General features: G+C 49.9%; 1 protein-coding gene across 4 annotated transcripts in view; it reads right to left on the reverse strand.

Moving 5' to 3' along the window:
- Window positions 1–2,411: 2,411 nt before the first annotated feature.
- VANGL2 (VANGL planar cell polarity protein 2) overlaps window positions 2,412–20,186 on the reverse strand; it is a 28,153-nt gene continuing 10,378 nt past the window's right edge. For all 4 annotated transcript variants that reach the window (XM_015113503.3, XM_015113524.3, XM_015113519.3 and 1 more), the window contains 7 exons: window positions 15,316–15,576; window positions 15,044–15,164; window positions 11,630–12,237; window positions 10,685–10,821; window positions 10,049–10,184; window positions 6,821–7,052; window positions 2,412–5,976 (listed from right to left, as the gene is read on the reverse strand). In XM_015113503.3, the coding sequence (XP_014968989.1) occupies window positions 5,716–5,976; window positions 6,821–7,052; window positions 10,049–10,184; window positions 10,685–10,821; window positions 11,630–12,237; window positions 15,044–15,164; window positions 15,316–15,386 (1,566 nt within the window). In that variant the 5' untranslated portion in view covers window positions 15,387–15,576 and the 3' untranslated portion in view covers window positions 2,412–5,715. The remainder of the gene's footprint in view (window positions 5,977–6,820; window positions 7,053–10,048; window positions 10,185–10,684; window positions 10,822–11,629; window positions 12,238–15,043; window positions 15,165–15,315; window positions 15,577–20,186) is intronic.

The following is a 20,186-nucleotide window of genomic DNA, read 5'->3' on the forward strand; positions in this document are numbered from 1 at the left end:
GCGTGAACCCGGGAGGCGGAGTTTGCAGTGAGCCGAGATCACGCCACTGCGCTCCAGCCTGGGAGACACAGCGAGACTCCGTCTCAAAAAAAAAAAAAGAAAAAAAAAAAAGAAAAAGCCAAGGGTTACATTAAGCAAGCTGACTTTCAATCTGTAGAAGCCATTAAGCTATCCCAAACAAACAAACAAAAAGTAACAAAAAAATTAAAATTAAAAAATAAAAAACTAATAACAAATCAGTGAGACCTTGGTCTAAAGATCTTTATATCTCCTCGTCCAGAGCCCCAGCCCCCAGTTCCCCCTCTCAGCTGTATTTCAAAGGCAAAGGCTAAAAAACAAAAATCACACATGGGCAGCATATGTAATCACATATAATCACATATAATGTCATGAAGTGCCAGGCATGACCCTGACAATCCACCAAGCTGGGTCCCTAACTTCAGTGCTATGTGAAGTACTCCCATGGAAAACAGATCCTTTCAGACAAAAGTTACAAATACTCTTTGCTGCATGGCAAATGGTCAGGATTATCACTTTTGCTTGCAGCAAACCTCTAGAGAAAATATGATCTTATCATTCAAATATTGAGGTCTGGCTTTAAATCTATGAATTCCTGGGGCCAGCATTACAGGAGGAGGTCCCTGAGGTTAACTAGGCTCCTCAAGGGTCCACCAAGGTTAGCTCAGAGAGGGCAGGACCATATCCAATATCTTTACCAGAGAAAGTACTTTAGCATCAGGCTGGGAACATCATAGGCAATAAATAAAGAATAAACTTAAAAGGTGTTTACTATACTTCACTTCACTGTTGAGAACAAGAATAATTTCAGAGGCATGCTAAGGTAGAAATTTGGTCACAATGTAAGTCACAAGTTGACTCTGAAATGAACTGAAAACAGCAAGTGAAACTATTCTACAAGCCTAGTTACAAAAAGAACAGAGCTGTGAGAATGGGGATGCAGTTTCAAGGGGGAAGTATTTTTGTTTGTTTTCACATGAGAAAGACTGGAGTGTAATTTTAAAGGGAGAAGCAAGTACATGATCCCTTTCATGAGCCCCTATTGTATTGTTAGTTGTTAAGTTCATTATTCATTCAATAATTTTTTATTGAGCACCAACTATATGCGAGGAACTGGTTTCGATTCTAGGAATACTTAGATGAACAAAACGTAATCTCAAGGTAAGGGTGTTCCCCCATCTTGAGCCTTAAACAAACTCCCTAGATTTCTTGAAGAAGGAAACTCGAGCTCCTTGGAATTCAGCCAGGGTTCGTCTACACTCTGCCTGAGAACACACCATGAAGCCTTGCACTAGGGTCACCCGGCCTGTCACCCCTGTAAACTGGGTCATCCTCCAGGATGGAGCCTCTCTTGCCTTTGCATCCCCAGAGCCTGGCAGAGTATGAGGCAGGGGAGAAGAGGAGGAAATCTAGTGAATAGGCCATCTCCATACAGAAATGCTTGTTTTTAACCTTGGTAGGCTGTTTACACGTGAAGCATCTTGCCCAAAGTCCCAGAGGTCAGGTCCAGGTAAGACTGGGAGAAGGGCCCCAATCTCTTGAGGATGATTTTAGTGCCTGATTACATGCATTACAGGGACAACGGAGCAATGAGCTCTCTACATATTTAGAACTAAGACACATACTTCAGAAACTTGTCTCAATGAATTGTGATGAGCTGTCACCATTGACTGAAATCTCAACTATCCCCTGAAATTCCTATGGCACTTTCTGTTTTAGAAAGACGTTTTAAGGCCGGGCGCGGTGGCTCAAGCCTGTAATCCCAGCACTTTGGGAGGCCGAGACGGGCAGATCACGAGGGCAGGAGACCGAGACCATCCTGGCTAACACGGTGAAACCCCGCCTCTACTAAAAAATACAAAAAACTAGCCGGGCAAGGTGGCGGGCGCCTGTAGTCCCAGCTACTCGGGAGGCTGAGGCAGGAGAATGGCGTAAACCCGGGGGGCGGAGCTTGCAGTGAGCTGAGATCCGGCCACTGCACTCCAGCCCGGGCGACAGAGCGAGACTCCGTCTCAAAAAAAAAAAAAAAAAAAAAAAAAAAAGACGTTTTAGAAACCCACTCCTGTCCTAGAGGCCATACAGATACAAGCTTGCTCAGGACAGTGGACCCAGGAAATAATCTTTCTTTCTCTATCCTGACAACTACACCAGGAAGTGGTTGAGTCCTCATGTTCTTGTTTCTCTCTCTTTAGAATCAGGATTCGGAATAAGCAATTTCCTTTTTCATTTTCCCATTTCTCTCCAACACACCCTGAAGGCCTGTAGAGCAATGACGGGCTCACACTGCCCCCTCCTGCCCATTCCCTCCCTAACAAGGAGTATATATTCATTCTCCCCTGGCCCTCTTTTGCTCCCATTCCTGTAAAGAAAGAAAAGCAACAGAATGCCCCCACAAAAGTCAAATGTCTTTATTTTATATAAAAAAAAATTTGTACAGTTTTAGTTCCTATGTTTAAGAAAAAAACCCTAAAATTGCCATAATGTTTAGATCCACTGCAAACTGTAGAAACAAGCTTTTTATATATTAAAAAAAAATTTACATTTTACAATTTTCTACATGCATGCACAAGGTCTCAGCTCTGTAACCCCCCCCAAAAAAAGAAAAAAAATCTAGATCCAACAGTGGAAAATTCTACATTTACAATCTCACTTGGAAGGGACTCAAAAAGCCCCCTTCCTTTTGCGCACAGAAGAACAAATCACAACAATCACACACCAGGACTGAATCCATCAGCAGATACTGCCCCGTGGGAAGGGCAGAGGAAGGAGAAGACAGACAGACTGACAGACACCACAGAGGAACAGGGGAGTTCGCCTGGGAAAGAAGAGAAGTACAAACCCTGGGGAAAAGATGTGTCAAATGAGAAAGTTCCGGAGAGCCCGATGTCTCATCAAAGGTGTTACATCAGGGTTTGCCATTGGAATATTAAGTGGAGATGGGAAAGAGAAAAGCAAAGGACTGAAATGGGAGGGGAAGAGGAAGAAAAGATGAGAGACAAGAGGGAAATAAACAAGAAAAAAAGAGAGCACAAAGACTAGTTTAGGAGAAAGGACCAATGAGGACAGTGGCAGAGTGGCGAGGTAGGTGAAGGACTGAGGCACAGCGTCCTGGTGTGGAGGGAGGAAGGGCAAGCGTTCCGAGGTGGTGAAAAGGAAGGCCTGCTAGGCACGGTGGGGATGAGCGAGGATGCCATGAGTCACACAAAAGAGAGTACTGGAGAGGCCCAGCCACAGCAGCCCTATGGTGTCTAGGGGGTAAGAGGTGGGCACACCCCCACAGCAGGAGAATGAGCAGATCCAGCGCATGATGGGACAGACACAGTGGGGAAACTGCTCAGAGGGACTGAGTCAGCCGCACACCCCACAGCAGTTTACAGCATGGAGACAACTTCCCACAGAGGAGAAGCAGAGGACAAACACATGGCCATACGTCTGACAATTCATCCTGACATTTTAAAAAACAAAAGTAATAATAATAATAATAACAACAATGAAAGAAGACAAAGATACCACAGTTCTGACGCAAAAGACCAAAATGTTACCATTCTCAGGCACAGCCCTTAGTGCTTAGAGAGAGAGTTGGAGGAGAAAATTCCTTTTTTTAGGAAAGGGGAATGAAAAAAAATCACAGTGATTAAAAACGTGGCAGGATCTTAAAATAAACACTCCCCTGCCCCTAACCTAGGACAGCAACTAAGATCCCAAATCCTTTCCCTCTCTCCAACCCCAATCTGCTCCTCAGACCACACCACACTCCATCCTGCCCCCAAAGGCAATGACCCCAGTCACCATCCAGGCCCTGTTTTCCAGGATAGTGAGGTATTTATGTGACTAAGAAGGGACTCCTCTGACACGAGGATTTTGAAGAGAAGAAAAGAGACAGACCCCCAGAACAGGACGTATTTCATACAGGCCTATCTCGTAACCCTGGCCCCAGCCAGAGGCCATGCCTAAGTGAGCTCCACAACCCACCCCTTTGGGGGGCAAGGTAGGCATTGGCCAATGAGCCCCTCTCTGGCATGTGGTGGGTGAACAGGTGAACTTTTGCAGAAAGGACAGCAGGAGAAACCCCGATCACTAGGCTCCATCGTTCCCAGGGCTGGCACTACACAGAGAGGGGGCCTCCCAGGTGAGACCCTGAGGATCTTATCCCAGGATGTGCTCTGCAAGGTAAGTACCGACGAGTCTTCCAGGGAAAAGAAGGGCCTACAAAGTTACTCAGAGGAATGGCCTAGTCATTGCAGCCATTGGAAAGGTCCTCCATGTGGATCCTGGCTAGATGTATATGGGTACTTCCTAATTCTATTTTCCTTGGCAAAAATGTCTGAGTCAAAGGCTCAGATTTATATTGAAAAGATTTACTAGAGGACCAGCAAATTTTGCTCAAAATGAGATCTAAATGATCAAGAATTTGGATTTGGTGCAAAGACTATGGAAGCTAAAACGGGGTGAGGGGTGAAGTACCTACAAAAGGCAGTGATCCTTGTCCCTCAACCCAGTACAGAGGGAGCCCAGAGCTCAGAGAATCAGGCAGGGAGAAAAGGGGTAGGGACCCTGGAAGGCCAAGGAAACCAGACCCCTGAGGCAAAGAACTGGACTTAAGGCAGGGGATGAGGAGGAGCTGCCAGCTCTTCCCCAAAAGAGATGAGGCAACAGGTCTCTGGAGTTGAGAGAAGACAGCAGGACAGGGGTGGCTGATGACAAAAATAAAAACATTTGTCTAAGACCACCGGGGCCGGGTCAGGGTCTGCAAGCCACTAAGTCTGTACAGGACTTACCATCCTTCACTGGGAAGAGCAGGGAGGAAAGTGAGGGTAGGGTCAGGGAGCAGGAGTCAATGATGGGGGTCTCTCCAAACCCTCAGGGATCTATTCAGCCCTCCTCCTCAGGGACTGCCTAGGAAAGACACATTGGAAGAAAGGTACCTTCCCCCAAGTCCCTGGAAAAGTGGTCACAGACAGTTTCCACTTGTTTGCCTATGGTCACGTGACCATACAAACCAAACACATGAGGTGGAGATTTCTGGGAAAAGGATGGGATCCTTCTTTGCTCTAAATATATGTGGAAGCAAATGCTCCTGGCAAGGAGATTCCTAACTCAGACTGTGTGGCAGGAGTATCCCTGCCCCAGAACCCAGGGTTTGTTGTGGCTGGTGTGAGGGACAGGAGGGCTAGTTGCTGCCCTGGAGGAATTTGGCACTGTGGCTCTCTGGAGTCATGACCGTGTGCCCCAGAGAAACCCTGCTGGGGCCACTGAAGAGAAATGCTACAAGAACTTGGGTTTGTGAGTCGAGGCTCAGGAGGGGAAGGTACAATTAGCAGGGTCCTGTGCCCTTTCAGGAGAGACTGCAATCTGGGAAAAGACTAGGTAGGGAAAGAAGAGGGAGAGAGGCACTGATTCCTGCAGCGCCTAGAGTAATACAAAAGTTGTTGGGGGCAGGGGGGAGGGGTCCTTCCCAGGTACTGTTGACAGCAGGATGGTCCAAGTTCACATGGGGTAAAATAAGGAAGAGGCGAGAGAAGGTGGGGGTAAGTTAATTCAAGTAAAAAAAAACAAAAACAAAAAAAAAAAAAAAAAAAAAAAACAAGAGCAAGAAGAAGAAGGGTGGCAGGAATGTGGCTGGGCCTGAGAACCAAGCCCCTTCCTACTCCCTCAGGAGCCCTCCAGAGTCTCCCACTCCCCCCTGCTGTTGCACAGTCACACTGAGGTCTCAGACTGCAGCCTCATGACAAACTTGTGCGACTTGGGATCCACAAATTCCTCGGAGAGTTTGAAGAATGGGACCTTCTTAGTGCTGACCACCAGGCTGAAGTCCTGGCGTTTTAAGAGGAAAACGATGCCATCCTTAAGCCCGTTGGTCACTGGCTCCTCGCTCACCAGTGTCCACTGTTTGGCCAGCCAGCGTTCCTTGTGGTACTGGATGGTAGGTCCAGCCGCCAAGTATCGCTCCAAGAAGGCCTGAAGAGAAAAGAAGGGGCTGAATAAAAATCTCTGTCGCCTACGCACTATCCTTCATCCCCTGGGGCATAGTTTCCAAAGACAACAAGGACGTCCCTGAGCTCACTCTATGCATATGAACTAGAACTTCAGAATGTTACAGCAGGAAGGGGCCTGAGATCATCTGCTTCAGACCCTCATTTTATAAATGAGGAAGCTGGAGTGCACAAGGGGATGTGGCTCATCAGGTAGGACTGAACTCGGCTCCCCTGACCCCCATCTGCTGCTCTTCTCCCTGCACCAGGCTGTGACCTGGGTAAGCCCTCCCTCATTCTTCCTTCCTTCCCACACAGCTTATATGATTAATGCCAAGCAGGTTTTGTTTTTTTGCACCAGGAGGGAGCCAGAGGTGTCAAGGTTAAAGTGCAACATCTTTAGTTACCTGCTCACCAAGGGTGGCTCAGGGAAAGCAATTCTTGGAAGCTGGCAATAGAGTTAAGGGTGGGCAATGGCTCAAAATGACACAAAGCCAAGACCAGCTAGTGGAGGCGAAGAGGGTAATGGGGGTAAAGGTGGGCCTTTGGATCTGGTAATTCCAGAGCCCTCATAGAGATAAGAACTAAGTCTCAGCCATCCCCAAAAATGGTCCTGAGGACTCCCTTCTCCTCATCCACCTAAAGACTTCACCCCACACAGATGGGGCAGGTGGAATAGGAATGAGAGAGAAGATTATAAAGAGGAGGTGATGAGGAGAGAGAAATGAGGTGAACAGTGAGGAAAGTAGTGAGAGAATCAGGGAAAATGAATGTGGGAAAGAAGAGGAGCTGGGGAAGGAGGAAGGATGCTGGCAGCAGGGCAGGCCTACCTTGGGCGTCATGTCATGCGTGATGCAGAATTCGAGGTGCTGCAGGATGCTCTCCATGGTGTGGTAGGGTTGCTGCTTGGTGGTCCGAAGGTACTTCTGCATGGCACGGGCCATGGATGCGAAGATGGCTTGGGCTGCCTCCCGGGGGTCCATCACTTCCCTGGGGTTCTTCTGCTCCTCTTCCTGCAGCCGCTTAATGTGAGTGAAGGCCTCTTCCACTGCCACTACAAGCCTAGGGGACAGGAGGGGACTGGGCCAGATGCCCACCTCTCTTTCCACCACCCCACCCCTCTCCCCTAGCTCCAACACTCCAGCTGCCTGAATGAGGTCAGGCCTTTGTGCTCACCCAAAGCAATACAAAGCCAGGGGCAATCGTGCCTTTCTCCCACTGGGAACAGTAAACAGTCAGAGTTCATTGGGCCCAACCCAGGGATTCAGAGGGCAAACCTAGTGTCAAACCCCAGAGAGACAACTGGGAACTGTGCTATAGGAAAGACAAAGCATTCCATCCAACTTTAAGGAAAACCTTCTTAAATAAGACCCCCAAATCATATTTCACTGGGTCAACAATTAATAGATATGACTACATCAAAAAGACAGATTTCTATTCAACCATGATCGCATGGGCAACATTAACTGACATCTGATGGAGCTGGGGAAAATATACACATCTAAAACCAACAAGGGATTCATATCTAGAACATGCAAAGAATTTGCTACAATTTCTATCAAGAAGAAAAAGGCAGGAAGCCTAGAGAAAAAAGGGCAAAGGAGGTGAACAGAAAATTCACAAGAGGACTGAAAGGCTAAAGAATATACGAAGTAGTTACTGGCCAGCAATTAGAGAGATGCAAATGAAAATGTTAGTAAAATACTACTTTTCCATCAAAATGGAAAAAAGAAAGAAGTAACTATAAACCAAATATTGGATAGGATGTTGGGAGTATTCCACGAACTACCGTGCAGCAAAAAGATGCAACAAACTAGATGTACAGGCAACGTGGATGAATCTCAAAAACTCAGTGTTAAGGAGGAAGCAGGAAAAAGAAGTCCATTTACATTAAAAGCATACAGATGGCCGGGCGCGGTGGCTCATGACTGTGATCCCAGCACTTTGGGGTCAGGAGTTCGAGACCAGCCTGGCCAACATGGCGAAACCCCATCTCTACTAAAAATACAAAAATTAGATGGGCATGGTGGCGCACATCTGTAATCCCAGCTACTGGTGAGGCTAAGGCAGGAGAATTACTTGAACCCAGGAGGCGGAGGTTGCAGTGAGTCGAGATCACGCCACTGCACTCCAGCCTGGGCGACAGAGCAAGACTTCGTCTCAAAAAAAAAAAAAAAAAAGCATACAGACACACACACCAACACCAACAAAGATCACTACACTAACACTAACTTTGCACAAGGATACATATGGGTTTTAAGGAAATCAAACACACTCAACTGGATGCCTCAAATGTGGGGCTGGAGTGAAAGTGGGAACTGGAGGAAAAGAGAAAACAGAACAAAGAACCATGAAAAACCCTATAATGACAATATGTTAGAAGCTGAAAAGAGCCATTAATCCAATTATCTGCACTTCAAGTCCAAAAACCAAAGTAAAAGCCCCCTGGCCTAAGAGCAGGACCAGCCTGAAGTGACAGGACAAAGAAAGAAAGTGAGGCCTGTTATGCAGAAACCCAGGAACCCCGGAACTTGAGTCATTTCAGATGGGACTCTGGGTATGTAGGTGTGGATCTGTGTATGTCTATCATTTCTTTCTTTCTTCTCTTGCTTCCCCTACATTTCTCAGTAAATTCCCTTTGAAAAGATCCTTTTATCTCAGGTAAACAAAGGAAAAAGTTTGCTCCTGGTTACAAGCAAGGTAATGGGGAAAGGAAAGAGTCCTCTATGTGCCAAAAATGGTGGTGGCAGCACAGGAGACTGGATGACCCTGGTCAGGGCAGAAGGTAAAGGGGTAGGGACATCACTGGTTTCCTTCCCATGAGGGCCATTTCCAAGACAATTAGAGATAGGTTGGAATGCCACAGAAATGGCGTTGGTGATCTTTGTTCTACTACAGGGGATGCCAGCCTCATATAAGAACAAAGTAAGGGCTACCTCTTGCCCTTGAAACCTGGAGATGGTGTGGGAGATGGGGCGGAGGGCAGGTGTGTAGTCAAGTCCCAAGGCACTCTGCTCCTCCCTCAGGGAACTCCCGACAGACCAAGATGGAACCCGGCAGAGTAGGCACCAAGTAAGATTCTTCAGAGTTGACTAAATTCACGTAATAATATGAATAGGGAAAGGGAGAAGCGAGGATGGCATTTAAGAATTTACCAAAATATAGGCACTAAAACCTCATTTTTTGAAGGCAACAAAAGCACCATCTGGTGAGTCCCCTCAAGATCTACTGGTAGGCGGGCTAGTCTAGCCTGAGTCCGTGCTGTTGCAGGTAAAGCTCACATCCCTTTATTGGGTCCCTACCCCACTGTGGCAGGCAGAATTCAAAGATACCCTCCACTTCTACCAGACTCCCATCCCCTCATTAGACAACAATCTTGGTACATTTTGCAGATGTAATTAATGTGCCAAGTCAGTGGCCTTAAAAGAAGACTGTCCTGTTGGGCCTGATCTAATCACATGAGCTCTTTAAAAATCAGAGTTGGGCTGGGCATGGTGGCTCACACCTGTAATCACAGCACTTTGGGAGGCTGAGGCAGGTGGATCATGAGGTCAGGAGTTCAAGACCAGCCTGGCCAGCATAGTGAAAGCCCATCTCTACTAAAAATACCAAAAAAAAAAAAAAAAAAAAAAAATCAGAGTTATCTCCAGCTGGTGGCAGAAGTTAGAGACCTGTTTCTGCTGGGGAAAAAAGTGCACTGCCATCTTGTAAACTGCCTATGGGGCTATGTGACAAGGAACTGAATTCTCCCCGTAATAATGAGCTTGAAAGAGAAAGCATAGGCTCAGATGAGAGTCCTCTTGATTTCAGCCTGTGAGGCCTGAGCACAGCCTCCAGCCAGCCTACACCTGACCCACGGAACTGGGAGATAATAAATGTGTGCTGTTTCACAGCTGCTAAGTTTATGGTAATCTGTTAGGGCAGCAATGGAAAACAAACACACCCCCCACTCATGTCATCATTGCTCTATATTTCCAGCAGTTATAGAAGTTCCTTGGTCTTCCTCTCCCCATTCACCCAACAAGCACCTCCCCTCCTCTTCTCCCCCAGGGACCCACCTGGCCCTCCTCTTGCGCACCCTTCGCTCATGCTCAGCCTCCTCATAGTAGTACTCATTGTGACTGTTGTCCCGCCTCCGAGCTGCCGCTGCGATCACAGCCCGAGACTGGCCGGTGGAGTTGTTGGTGCTGTTTTCTGCACAAGAACAGGATAGAGGAGATGGTCACATCAGAGTGTGACCTCTCTTCCCACTCCAGGAGCTCTGGAGACAGCAGCCTGACATGTCCAGAAGAAGCTGTTCCCACCACCCAGCAATACCTCCTAATCCCAACCCTCCTGGCCACCTCTGGGAGGGGCCACAGGAAAGCAAAAAGGAAGGCACTGGAAAGCGCAGGAGTCCTGCAGGTGTTCCTCCCCAGTGCAGGGGGTTCTGCAGCTCCAAGAGCTGAAGGGCTTTGACCAGGGCTGATGAGAGATACTGAGGAGCCAGATCAGGGGACACGCCATAGCATAAAGGGACAGCAAGTAGGATGAGCAGCTCAGCCACCTGGAGTCAAGGGAAGTGACTGAACAGAAGCGGATGGAACATAGGCTAAGGAAAGGAAAAAGCAAGGGACGAAGGGTAAGAGAGAGGCGGGAACTTGGAGTCCTGCTTGGGAAGAGACAGGGAAGGGCAGAGGAGCAGGGCTGCTCACCCTCTCCGAGGGAATACACCTTGAAGCCAGACACTTTCTTGGCCAGGACGGACTTGGGCAGGTTGAGGAGGGCAGGGTTGTAGACAGGGAAGTCATGGTAATACTTCTCCAGGATCCACACTGCCACGCGCTGGATGCTGTGGGGGAGACGGCAGGAGGGAGCGGAGAAGGGACAGACAAGGGGCACAGGGGAAGGGACACATTAGGGCAGGTTGGCAGGGCAGGAGAGGACACAGGACAGGGACAAGCTGCTTCCAAGAAGCCCGACTCTGGGCCTGAGGTCTACTTACCAGGCTCCCAAGCCTTCCCCAGGGCTGGGCCTTCCAGTCCCTCCCCGCCATGCCAAAGCCCAGCAGAGAAAGGGCATTGGGCCTGGGTCCCCAGTCAAAGATCACCTCATCCCCATCCGGCATTCCCCCAAGATTCTCTACAGGACCAAGGATGTGCCACTGATACTCTGTGTGGCCTCGAGGGGTAGCTTGTTTACTGGCAGCTGAGGAACTCTCCTCCTTATCTCTTTCTCTGGGGATCCCTCCTCTGGCCAGGTCACTTCACAGGCCACTGAGTGCTCACAAGAAGCTGTGCCTCCCAGAAAGAGTGGGGATTCCACTAGAGAGGGGATTCCAAAAAGCCCCTGTTTGTGCACCCCCCCCAATATTTCTTCCCTTTGGTTCATCCCCCTCTAATATTCCCTACCTCTAAATGCCTGTTCATTCCCAATTCATAACTCCCAACTGATCTTGCCCCACAACGTGTACATGAACTTGCCCATCAAGTAGCAAACATTGGTGAAAACCTACTTGGTGCAAAGTACTCAACTGCCTCCCACGTAGCCCTCCAAGCCCATCACCTCCAGCCCACCATCACGCCCTCCCACCCTAGCAGTCACTCCACATCCTCCCATGCCCTTTCCCTCCCAACCCTTCTCCAGCCGTGGGCTAGTACCTGAGATGGCCAACGTTGTAGAAGCGGCTGGCGCCGTCGGTGGAGCGCACGACCTTGAGCGTGAACTGAGGCTGGAGCTGGCGCAGCTCCAGCAGGACCACAGCCAGGTAGTGTACGAAAAGAAGGGCGTCCACCAGCGACACGGCGAACTGCACCACGCCCTGGTAGCTGCGCTCCCGAGCATCCAGGATGCGCACACCATAGAAGAGCCAGTAGGAGACCACGAGCAGGAAAACCAGCACCATGAGTAGGGCGCGCAGCACAAAGACGCGGGGCAGCGAGGCCTTGGGCCGGCGGAAGAACAGAGCCCAGCTGCCCAGCAGCAGGATGAGCAGCTTGAAGGCCACAGAGATGAAGAGGCCCTCACAGGCCGTCCCGCAAGGCTCCAGCTCCTCCCGCCACAGCAGTGGGGGCAGCAGCAGGAAGGCCAGCGGCGTGAGGAAAGACAGCAGCGCCAGGGTGGCCCCTGCCGCCACACCCAGGTGACGGGAGCAGTCCAGAGGGACACTGTCCTCCATGTCCTTGGCGATGCGCGTGAGGTCATCGTGGGAGATGCTGTGCTCTGAGGTGCCCGTTACTACTGTCGTCGTTTCCCCCCAGTTGTCATCCTACAGGCAGAAGGGGGCCAGCCACACAATAAGGAGGAAAGGGTAAGAAGAGGAAGAGGAGATGAACAGGAGAAAGGGTGAGGGGAGAGGAGGCAGAGAGGAACACATGGGAAAGGAGAAGGCAGAAAGAAGAGAGGGTAATCAACAAATACGCAACCATCAAAGTATTTACTGAGCCCACTGTGTGTCCAAGTCTGGCCTCTGCAGATGGCCAAGTCCAAGACCCGAGCCCTCGGGGAGCTGGACACTGGTCAGTGAGAGAGGAAAAAACCACACATGCGGCAATGACCCTCAGAGCAGACAGCACAGGACAAATACTGAAGGAGCTGCTCAGGCAGTGACTGGGATCCGAGGGCAAACTCGCCAAGCAAAGCAGGCAGGTGTCCCCTGAGCTGATCCTTGGGGGAGGGGAGCTCCCAGGAAGATGTTCCCAATCCCAGATGCACACATTAGAACACTTAATGGAGGTCGGAAGATAATACTAATTACTGGGGAATACGATCTGCTTGTGAACCTTTTCAAAAAAAAAAAAAAACTCCCCAGATGATTGTAGTGGTCATCCAAGATTGAGAATCGCTGAACTAAATGATCTCTAAGGGCTGGATGGCTACTCAAAATGTGATCTGTGGACCAGCAGTGTGGACATCACCTGGGAGCTGGTTAGAAAGGCGGAACCTCAGGCCCACCGCACGTTTACTGAACCAGAATCTGCATTTTAACAAGATCCACATGAATCACTCAAACATTAACATTAATTCTGGAAGTCCTGCTGAACACAGTGGCTCATGCCTGTAATCCCAGCACTTTGGGAGGCCAAGGTGGGCGGATGACCTGAGGTCAGGAGTTTGAGACCAGGCTGACCAACATGGAGAAACCCTGTCTCTACTAAAAATTTTAAAAAAAAAAAAAAATTAGCCGGGCATGGTGGCACGTGCCTGTGGCTACTCGGGAGGCTGATGTGGGAGAATCGCTTGAACCCAGGAAGCGGAGGTTGCAGTGAGCCAAGATCGCACCATTGCACTCCAGCCTGGGCAACAAGAGCGAAACTCCATCTCAAAAAAAAAAAAAAAAAAATTATGGAAGTCCTATCTAAGTTCTTTCCAGCATGCCATGATTTCAGCAGAAGCTAGAGGAGGAGCCTCCAGGGCAGGAATGGCATGAACTGAGGCACCCAAGGGCTATGAGAGCAGAGGATCCATGTGCAGAAGCACAGCAAGGTGCAACCAGGAAGGTGAGGCAGAGAACAGCCAGGCGGGGCTTGTGCAGGCCATGCTGCAGTGCTGGGCTAGGCAACAAGCACCTATTATCCAGGCATGGAGAGCCACTGAAGGTTTCCAACTAAGGGAGTAACCTGACCAAAGCAGCACAGAGAAGAAGAGAAGACTCCAGGGGTAAAGGGGTGAAGGTGTGAAGGACACTGTGCAGACTCAAGGCCACCCTGGGTCTCTGGGTCTCTGGTCTGCAAGGCCACCTCTGCTGGGCCATCTAAATGCCTATCCCTAGAGGCAAGAAGGTGGCCAGGATGAGGTCCCCAGGTGCCCCTCTAAGTGTGGTCTGCTCAAGCTGTTTCTCTGCAGTGGCTGGAGGTCATCCCACAGAGGAGTCCCAAGACCACCAGCCACCTTCAGCACCCACAGCCTTCACTCCTGAGACAGCCTGGGGATATGGAATCACATCCTGACACTTAGAAGTTTCAGATTACAGGATGAAGGCAGCCGGACAGCACCAGTGATTAGGGAGGCTGAGGAACCTCCTCTCCACAGGATGGGGAACGAGTCTGATGTGAAGATAGAAAGCGGATGCACTGACTGCTTTCAGCTCAAGGCCCTGGGTCTGTTCCCTGCCCTCTGACCCCCAGACATACTGCCCACCCCCTCCAAGGACCAATGGCTTGGGATCTCCTCCCCAACAGCAGGAGAGCTGGTCGTGCCTCAGGGTCACTTCAAGAACTCAGGAGACCAGGCCCCAGGGAGAAGGGATTGGCAGAGAGGGAAAAAGAACATTTCCTTCAGGTATTGACCTGCTCCCAAGGCCCAGGAATTCCCAATGTCAGTCACAAGGATTTCTTCTGAGGAAAAAGGAGCTGGGAATCTCCAGCCCCCAGAGATGCTCCCAAGAGGAATGAGTCTTGGGCAACCTCAGTGTTACCTCGAATCCTGCCTCTGCCCTATTCCAGGACTGTGTTCTGTCCACTGTCCTCCCTACCAGGTGAGCACAGCGGGCAACAGAGGTTAGAATAGAAAACCTGCTCCCCCCTGTCCTGGAGAACTCTCTCCGGGGGTCTCTGCTCCATCCCTCAGCCTCACTTCTTCTCCCTCAGGCTTTCTTCATCTACTCTTCCCATACTCCTTTCCCAAGACCTAGGTGACGCCATTCTACAGGCTGACACCAGAGGGCACAGAGCACCCACACCTTGAGGCTCCAGGAAAACTCAGCTTTGCTCACACACACCCCAGGCCCAGCCACCACCACCGCCCTCCTGCTCCAGACTCCCAGCGGGCCTGACCGGCTGGCAGCAGCTGCAGAGGAGCTGGGCAATTCCCATCACACAGCCCAGGTCACCCCCCCACGCCTCTGGAGATAAGGAAGGAGAGGCTGCTGCTTCCAGAGGGATCTCTATACTGAAATTCCTGAAGGTCCTACCTTAAGATACTGAGCCAACCTAAGTATAACACAAGACACACTCCCCAATCTGGCAGCTGTCTGAGACCAGGTTTCCAAGCCCTCCCCCAGTCTGTGGAGCCTCCAGCCCCTCAGGAGCAGTCTGAAAATGCCCAGTCTGGGCCACCACATCCCCGGTGCTCACCCGCTCATCCCCTCGTGTGGACTCATTGTCCAGCAGGGGCTCCCCGGGAGCCTGGATTGTCACCGACTTGTCCCCTCGGCTCCCATCTCGACTCTTAGAGCGGTGTCGGTCCCGGCGGTCCCTGCGGCAGGAAGCCAGAAGAGGCACAGAAAGTCCAGCAGTGGACCAGGGTCTTCTCGGCAGCCACTCTATCCCACCACCCCTGCACGTGCCCACCTCTTAACAGCCCCCAACCCTCCCTCCGCCACACGTCACCCCACATGCCTGCCCACCTGTGCTTGCGGGAGCTGCGGGAGTGGCCCGACTTGTAGGAATAGCCCGAGTACTGGGACTCGGTGTCCATGGCGTCTGAACGCCGCGCCTTATAGCGCTCCAGGGCCGCAGGCTGGGGCCTCTTGGGGGGCCCCACAGCCACCTCCTTCAGCACCGGCTTCTTCAGGCCAAGAGGCACCTTCAGGAAGTCAACTGTCACCCTGAGGGACTCTATTTTGCTGGACGGGTGGGCTTGTCTCAGAGAAAATCCAGCGACGCTCCTGGTGAGAGGAAGAAGCTGGTTAGAGGCGGCTTGAGCTCTCTATGGGGTCAGAGCAGAGGAAGACCATCCACACACAATAGCCACAGAAGGCTCAAATGAGCCCAGCCATGGCCTGAGAATATCTCCACCCAGGTTCCTGCTGTCCACTGGGCCCAGTTCCTCCTACCCTCCTCTAGAAAGAGCCCTGCCAGGCTGTGCCACGGACTCAGGCCTGGGGGAAGATGGCTAGCAAAGGCTCCCAGGGCAGGAAGGCTCACCCAGAATGACCTAACCACAAGCCCTCTGAAAGGGAGGAGCAGGGCATTGCTTCCCTAATCTCAGCCAGGAAAACTGAGGCATGAAGAGGGCAGGTTCTGGCCAAGCCAACAGGCTGAACCAATGGACACCTCAGAGAGCAGAAAGGAGCTGGCTTCTGTCCAGGGGCTACCCCAGGCATCTCCTCCACATGCTACACCTCCTCCCCTCACTCATACTTTCTGAGTGTGCCCACAGCGGGCTGCTTCCCTTGGTACCATCTCCCCAGCATCTACTTCAAACACACCCAGGGTTACTGGTAAGATCAGGTGTGGCAGCTTCGTATGCACACCCCCAGGTGAGGGTGAGGGGTGGAAACTATGGATAATATGGTGGGGGTGGGAGGAGAAGACAAGTTTCTACTTGCCTAAAGTTCTGAAATAGGCAAGGCACAAGTTTATCTGCCTACTTATAGGCTTATCTTTCAACCATACTTCACCTTCTGATTCTGCAGAGGAGGATGACCTCTCCTCTCTCTAATCCCTACCCAAATCCTGCTCATTCTTCAGAGCCCAGCCCCACCCCCTCATAGGAGCCCCCACATACTCTGGCACCCAATGTTATCTTCCCTGCTGACCCTGACTCCCCTAACAGTCATCATCATCCACTGAGCACTTACTTCCTATCTTCAGTCATTGACGCATCAAATCTTGTTTGAGCACCTTCTATGAACATGTATTCTGCTAGGTGTAAAGTAGTACAACAAACCCTGAGTTTACAGTCTAGCAGGGAAGAGGGCACACCAAACAAGTAAGCAGATAAGTATAAATGACCGATTGCAGGTCGTTTATACTTATGGATGGAAGGGCGGAACAGGAAACTATGAGAGACACCACATGGGGCAAGGGCTACTTTAAACTTAGCGGTTCTAGAAAGTCTGAAAAAAATGACATCTCAGCACAGGCCTGAAGAAGAAACAGGAATTAACCAAGCAAAGGAGCAGAGGAATCACATGTGTGAAGGCCAAAGGCAGGAAAGAGTTTGTTGTATTTAAAGAACCAACAAAGGCCAGTGGGGCCAGAGTTGAGGAAGAGAGTGGGCGGCAGAAGGTGGCACTGCAGAGACTGCCAGGCACCAGGTGAAGAGCATGAACTTTATTTTATTCTAAGGCCACAGGAAAACTTCGAAGGATTTTAGCTACGCAGATACGGATTGAAAAGAGGGAAAAGTAGAAACAGGGAGATCAGTAAGGAGGTGACTGCAGTAGTACAGGCTTGCTAAGGGTAGAACCACAGAAGAGTGAGTAACCGTCAAATCAACAGGACCTAATGAGCGGGACAGGAGTGTCAAGAATCCCCAGCCTGAGCAAGTGAGCAGATGGTAGCACCATCAGTAGGGTAGGGAAGACTGGGGAGGAAGCAGCCTTGTGAGGGAAGACAATTAGTTCAGCTTCTAGCCTGCTAAGTTAGTGGCCATGAGACGGTAGGCAGCCAGGTATCAGAGGAGCCAGACTTGGAGGACAGTCCGAGCTGGAGGTACTGAGGGTGTGAAAAGCTATGGGGATAGATGGAATCACCTAGGGAGAGGACTACATAAGGACATAAAGGACCCCGACATGTACACATGTCTAGAGGAAAAGCAGCAAATGGGATGAAAAGGCCAGACAAGGAGGGGAGCCAGAAGAGTGGGGTCTCAAGGCAGCCAGAAATTTAAGAGTGTTTTGAGGTGGCAATTAAGTCAACCAGGTCAAATGCTGCTGAGAGGCTGATTATGTTAAAAACTAAAATGGGGCCAGGCGGGGTGGCTCACACCTTAATCCTAGTGCTTTAGGAGGCCAAGGTGGGTGGATCACGAGGTCAGGAGTTCAAGACCAGCCTGGCCAAGATGGTGAAACCCCATCTGTACTAAAACTATAAAAATTAGCTAGGCGTGGTGGCAGGCGCCTGTAATCCCAGCTACTCGGGAGGCTGAGGCAGAGAATTGCTTGAACCTGGGAGGCGGGAGTTGCAGTGAGCCGAGATCATGCCACTACACGCCAGCCTGGGCGACAGAACGAGACTCTGTCTCAAAAAAAAAAAAAAAAAAGACTAAAATGGATAAATGGATTTGCTGTGTATAGTTACCTTTACTCCGACTACTCTAAACCATCAGTAATTTGAGAATAAACAATATGATTGATACATATTTATATCAATCTCCCCTCCCATGGGCGCAGAGCAAGGAACTGATACCAACCTAGTAAATGAACATAGTCATGCCTCGCTTAACCACAGGGATACTTTCTGAGAAATGTGTCATTAGGCAGCTGCATCCTGGGAACATCAGAGAACGTACCTACACAAACCTTGTGTTTTTGTAGTATAGCCTACTACACACATAGGCCTTATGGTATAGTCTATTGCTCCCAGGCTACAAACCTGTGCAGCATGTTACTGTACTGAACACTGTAGCCAACTGTAACACAATGGTATGTACTTGTGTATCTAAACATAGAAAAAGTACAGTAAAAATACAATAGTATAATTTTATGGGACCACCATCATATATGTAGTCCATCGTTGACCAAAACATCCATGACTGTACACCTCTCTGGCTCTCAGGAAAACTATAATGACTGTAGGGAGATGAATGTGAAATCTATTCATTCATCCTCTTAACAGAGCTCTATAGACGCAATCCTCCATAGGATTAGTTATATTTGTCAGTATCCCCATGTCAAAGCATGTGTGTGATAAGGACACACTTACAGGACAGAGACATAATACCTTAACCCAACCTTAAGACTTTCCAAAAACCTTTGCAGCAAAAATGACCCTTATTTATCCACTTACCTGAAAAATATATGTTGGGCTCATCTACCCACTCTCCTGAGGACCCATTCTACTGGCCTATCCCTCCATATAGTTTAGACATCTCACCTGCATTTCTCTTGTGGTTCCAGCCTATTCTTTCTAGTCTTCCTCATAAAAACTGAATTTTGCCAGGAGGCTCAAAGATAATAAGTGGGTCACAGAGTGACATGGGGGTAGAAAAGGGGGTGGAGAAGTAAACAACTGCCATGGACTAGAGTCCAGACACACACACTAGACCCCAGGCTGTCCATCTCCTCATCCTCCTGTATACCCACCATCTGCCAAAGCCAACAGCCAGAAGAGCCAGGGATGTGCACTCAAAGATCTGAGTTTAAAACCTAACTCTTCCACTGACTAGCTGTGTGACCATGTGCAAGTTACTTAACATCTCTGTGCCTGTATCCTGGTAAGCTCATTAGTAAAATAGGGAAGATAATGATGCCTTTTTCATGGGGTAGCCGTAAGGATCACGAGGGTGAAAGAAGTGCTTTTATAAATGGCTCAGCTAGTAATTAGTTAAGCAATTAACAAGTTTTAGCTCCAGGATCACTCATACTCCAATCCCCAGATACTTCCTCTGAGACTAGAGAAAGAGGTGGTATAAATAAATCCTGCTGTTAGTACAACTAAATAAAGAAGTCACACACACACACACACACACACACACCAACCAGAACCACCACTTCAAACACACCCAGGAGGTAAACTGATGCCATTGCATTTCCCCTCCAGATAAATTTCAAACCAGACAAGGATGCCAGTCCCCTCCCATCCTTTTGTTCTGAGCTGCCCAGCCTAGTGCCCCCTATCTTCCTCCCCTGCTACTTACTAAAGACTCAACATGAATCCTGCTCCCCTGGCCTGCCAACCCAAGTCAGGGAGCCCAAAAAGCACCAAAACACGCTTCTCTCCTCCCTACCAAACACAGGCACCAAAAATGAACCCGACTTCTGAGACCCTTGCCTGCTGTGTCTTCAAGTACCCCAGGGAACTAATCCAAGCACTGCTGCTGGGGGGCCTGGGAGGAGGGAGGGGAGGGGAGTAAAGAGAAGGGCAGAAGTTCCCCTTATTTAATCAGTCTCAGGAATCAGGGGTTTGGAGGGTCTCCCGGGTGGGCAGCGTTCCCAGGGAAGAGATGGGGGGAGGGGATCACTGGATGAGATCAACAAGTGGAAATGTCAAAAGGGATGACGAGACGGGGAGGGAAGTCCGGACTCGGTGCAGGACAGGGAGCTGCCCTAGTCTGGGGAAGGGGGAAGCTGTAGAAAAGGAATGTGCCCCACTGCCTTTCACCTTGCCTCCCACTTCCCAAGACACAAACACACACACTCAGTCCCCTGCTCAAACCAACCATGGATTATCTGGGGTTAAAAAGAGGCCAGGGAGGAGAGAGGGAGAGAAGAGAGAGCCTGTTACAAAAAGGAGACCCTTCTCCCCTCCAAAGGCCTTTCAGAAATAAAATTAATGGAATGTGCCTCAGTATCATCCCAAGGGGATTGGGGGGAGCTCGGCGGGGGGAAAT

This window comes from Macaca mulatta, chromosome 1, assembly GCF_049350105.2.
Source record: "Macaca mulatta isolate MMU2019108-1 chromosome 1, T2T-MMU8v2.0, whole genome shotgun sequence".
NCBI classification, from domain to species: domain Eukaryota; kingdom Metazoa; phylum Chordata; class Mammalia; order Primates; family Cercopithecidae; genus Macaca; species Macaca mulatta.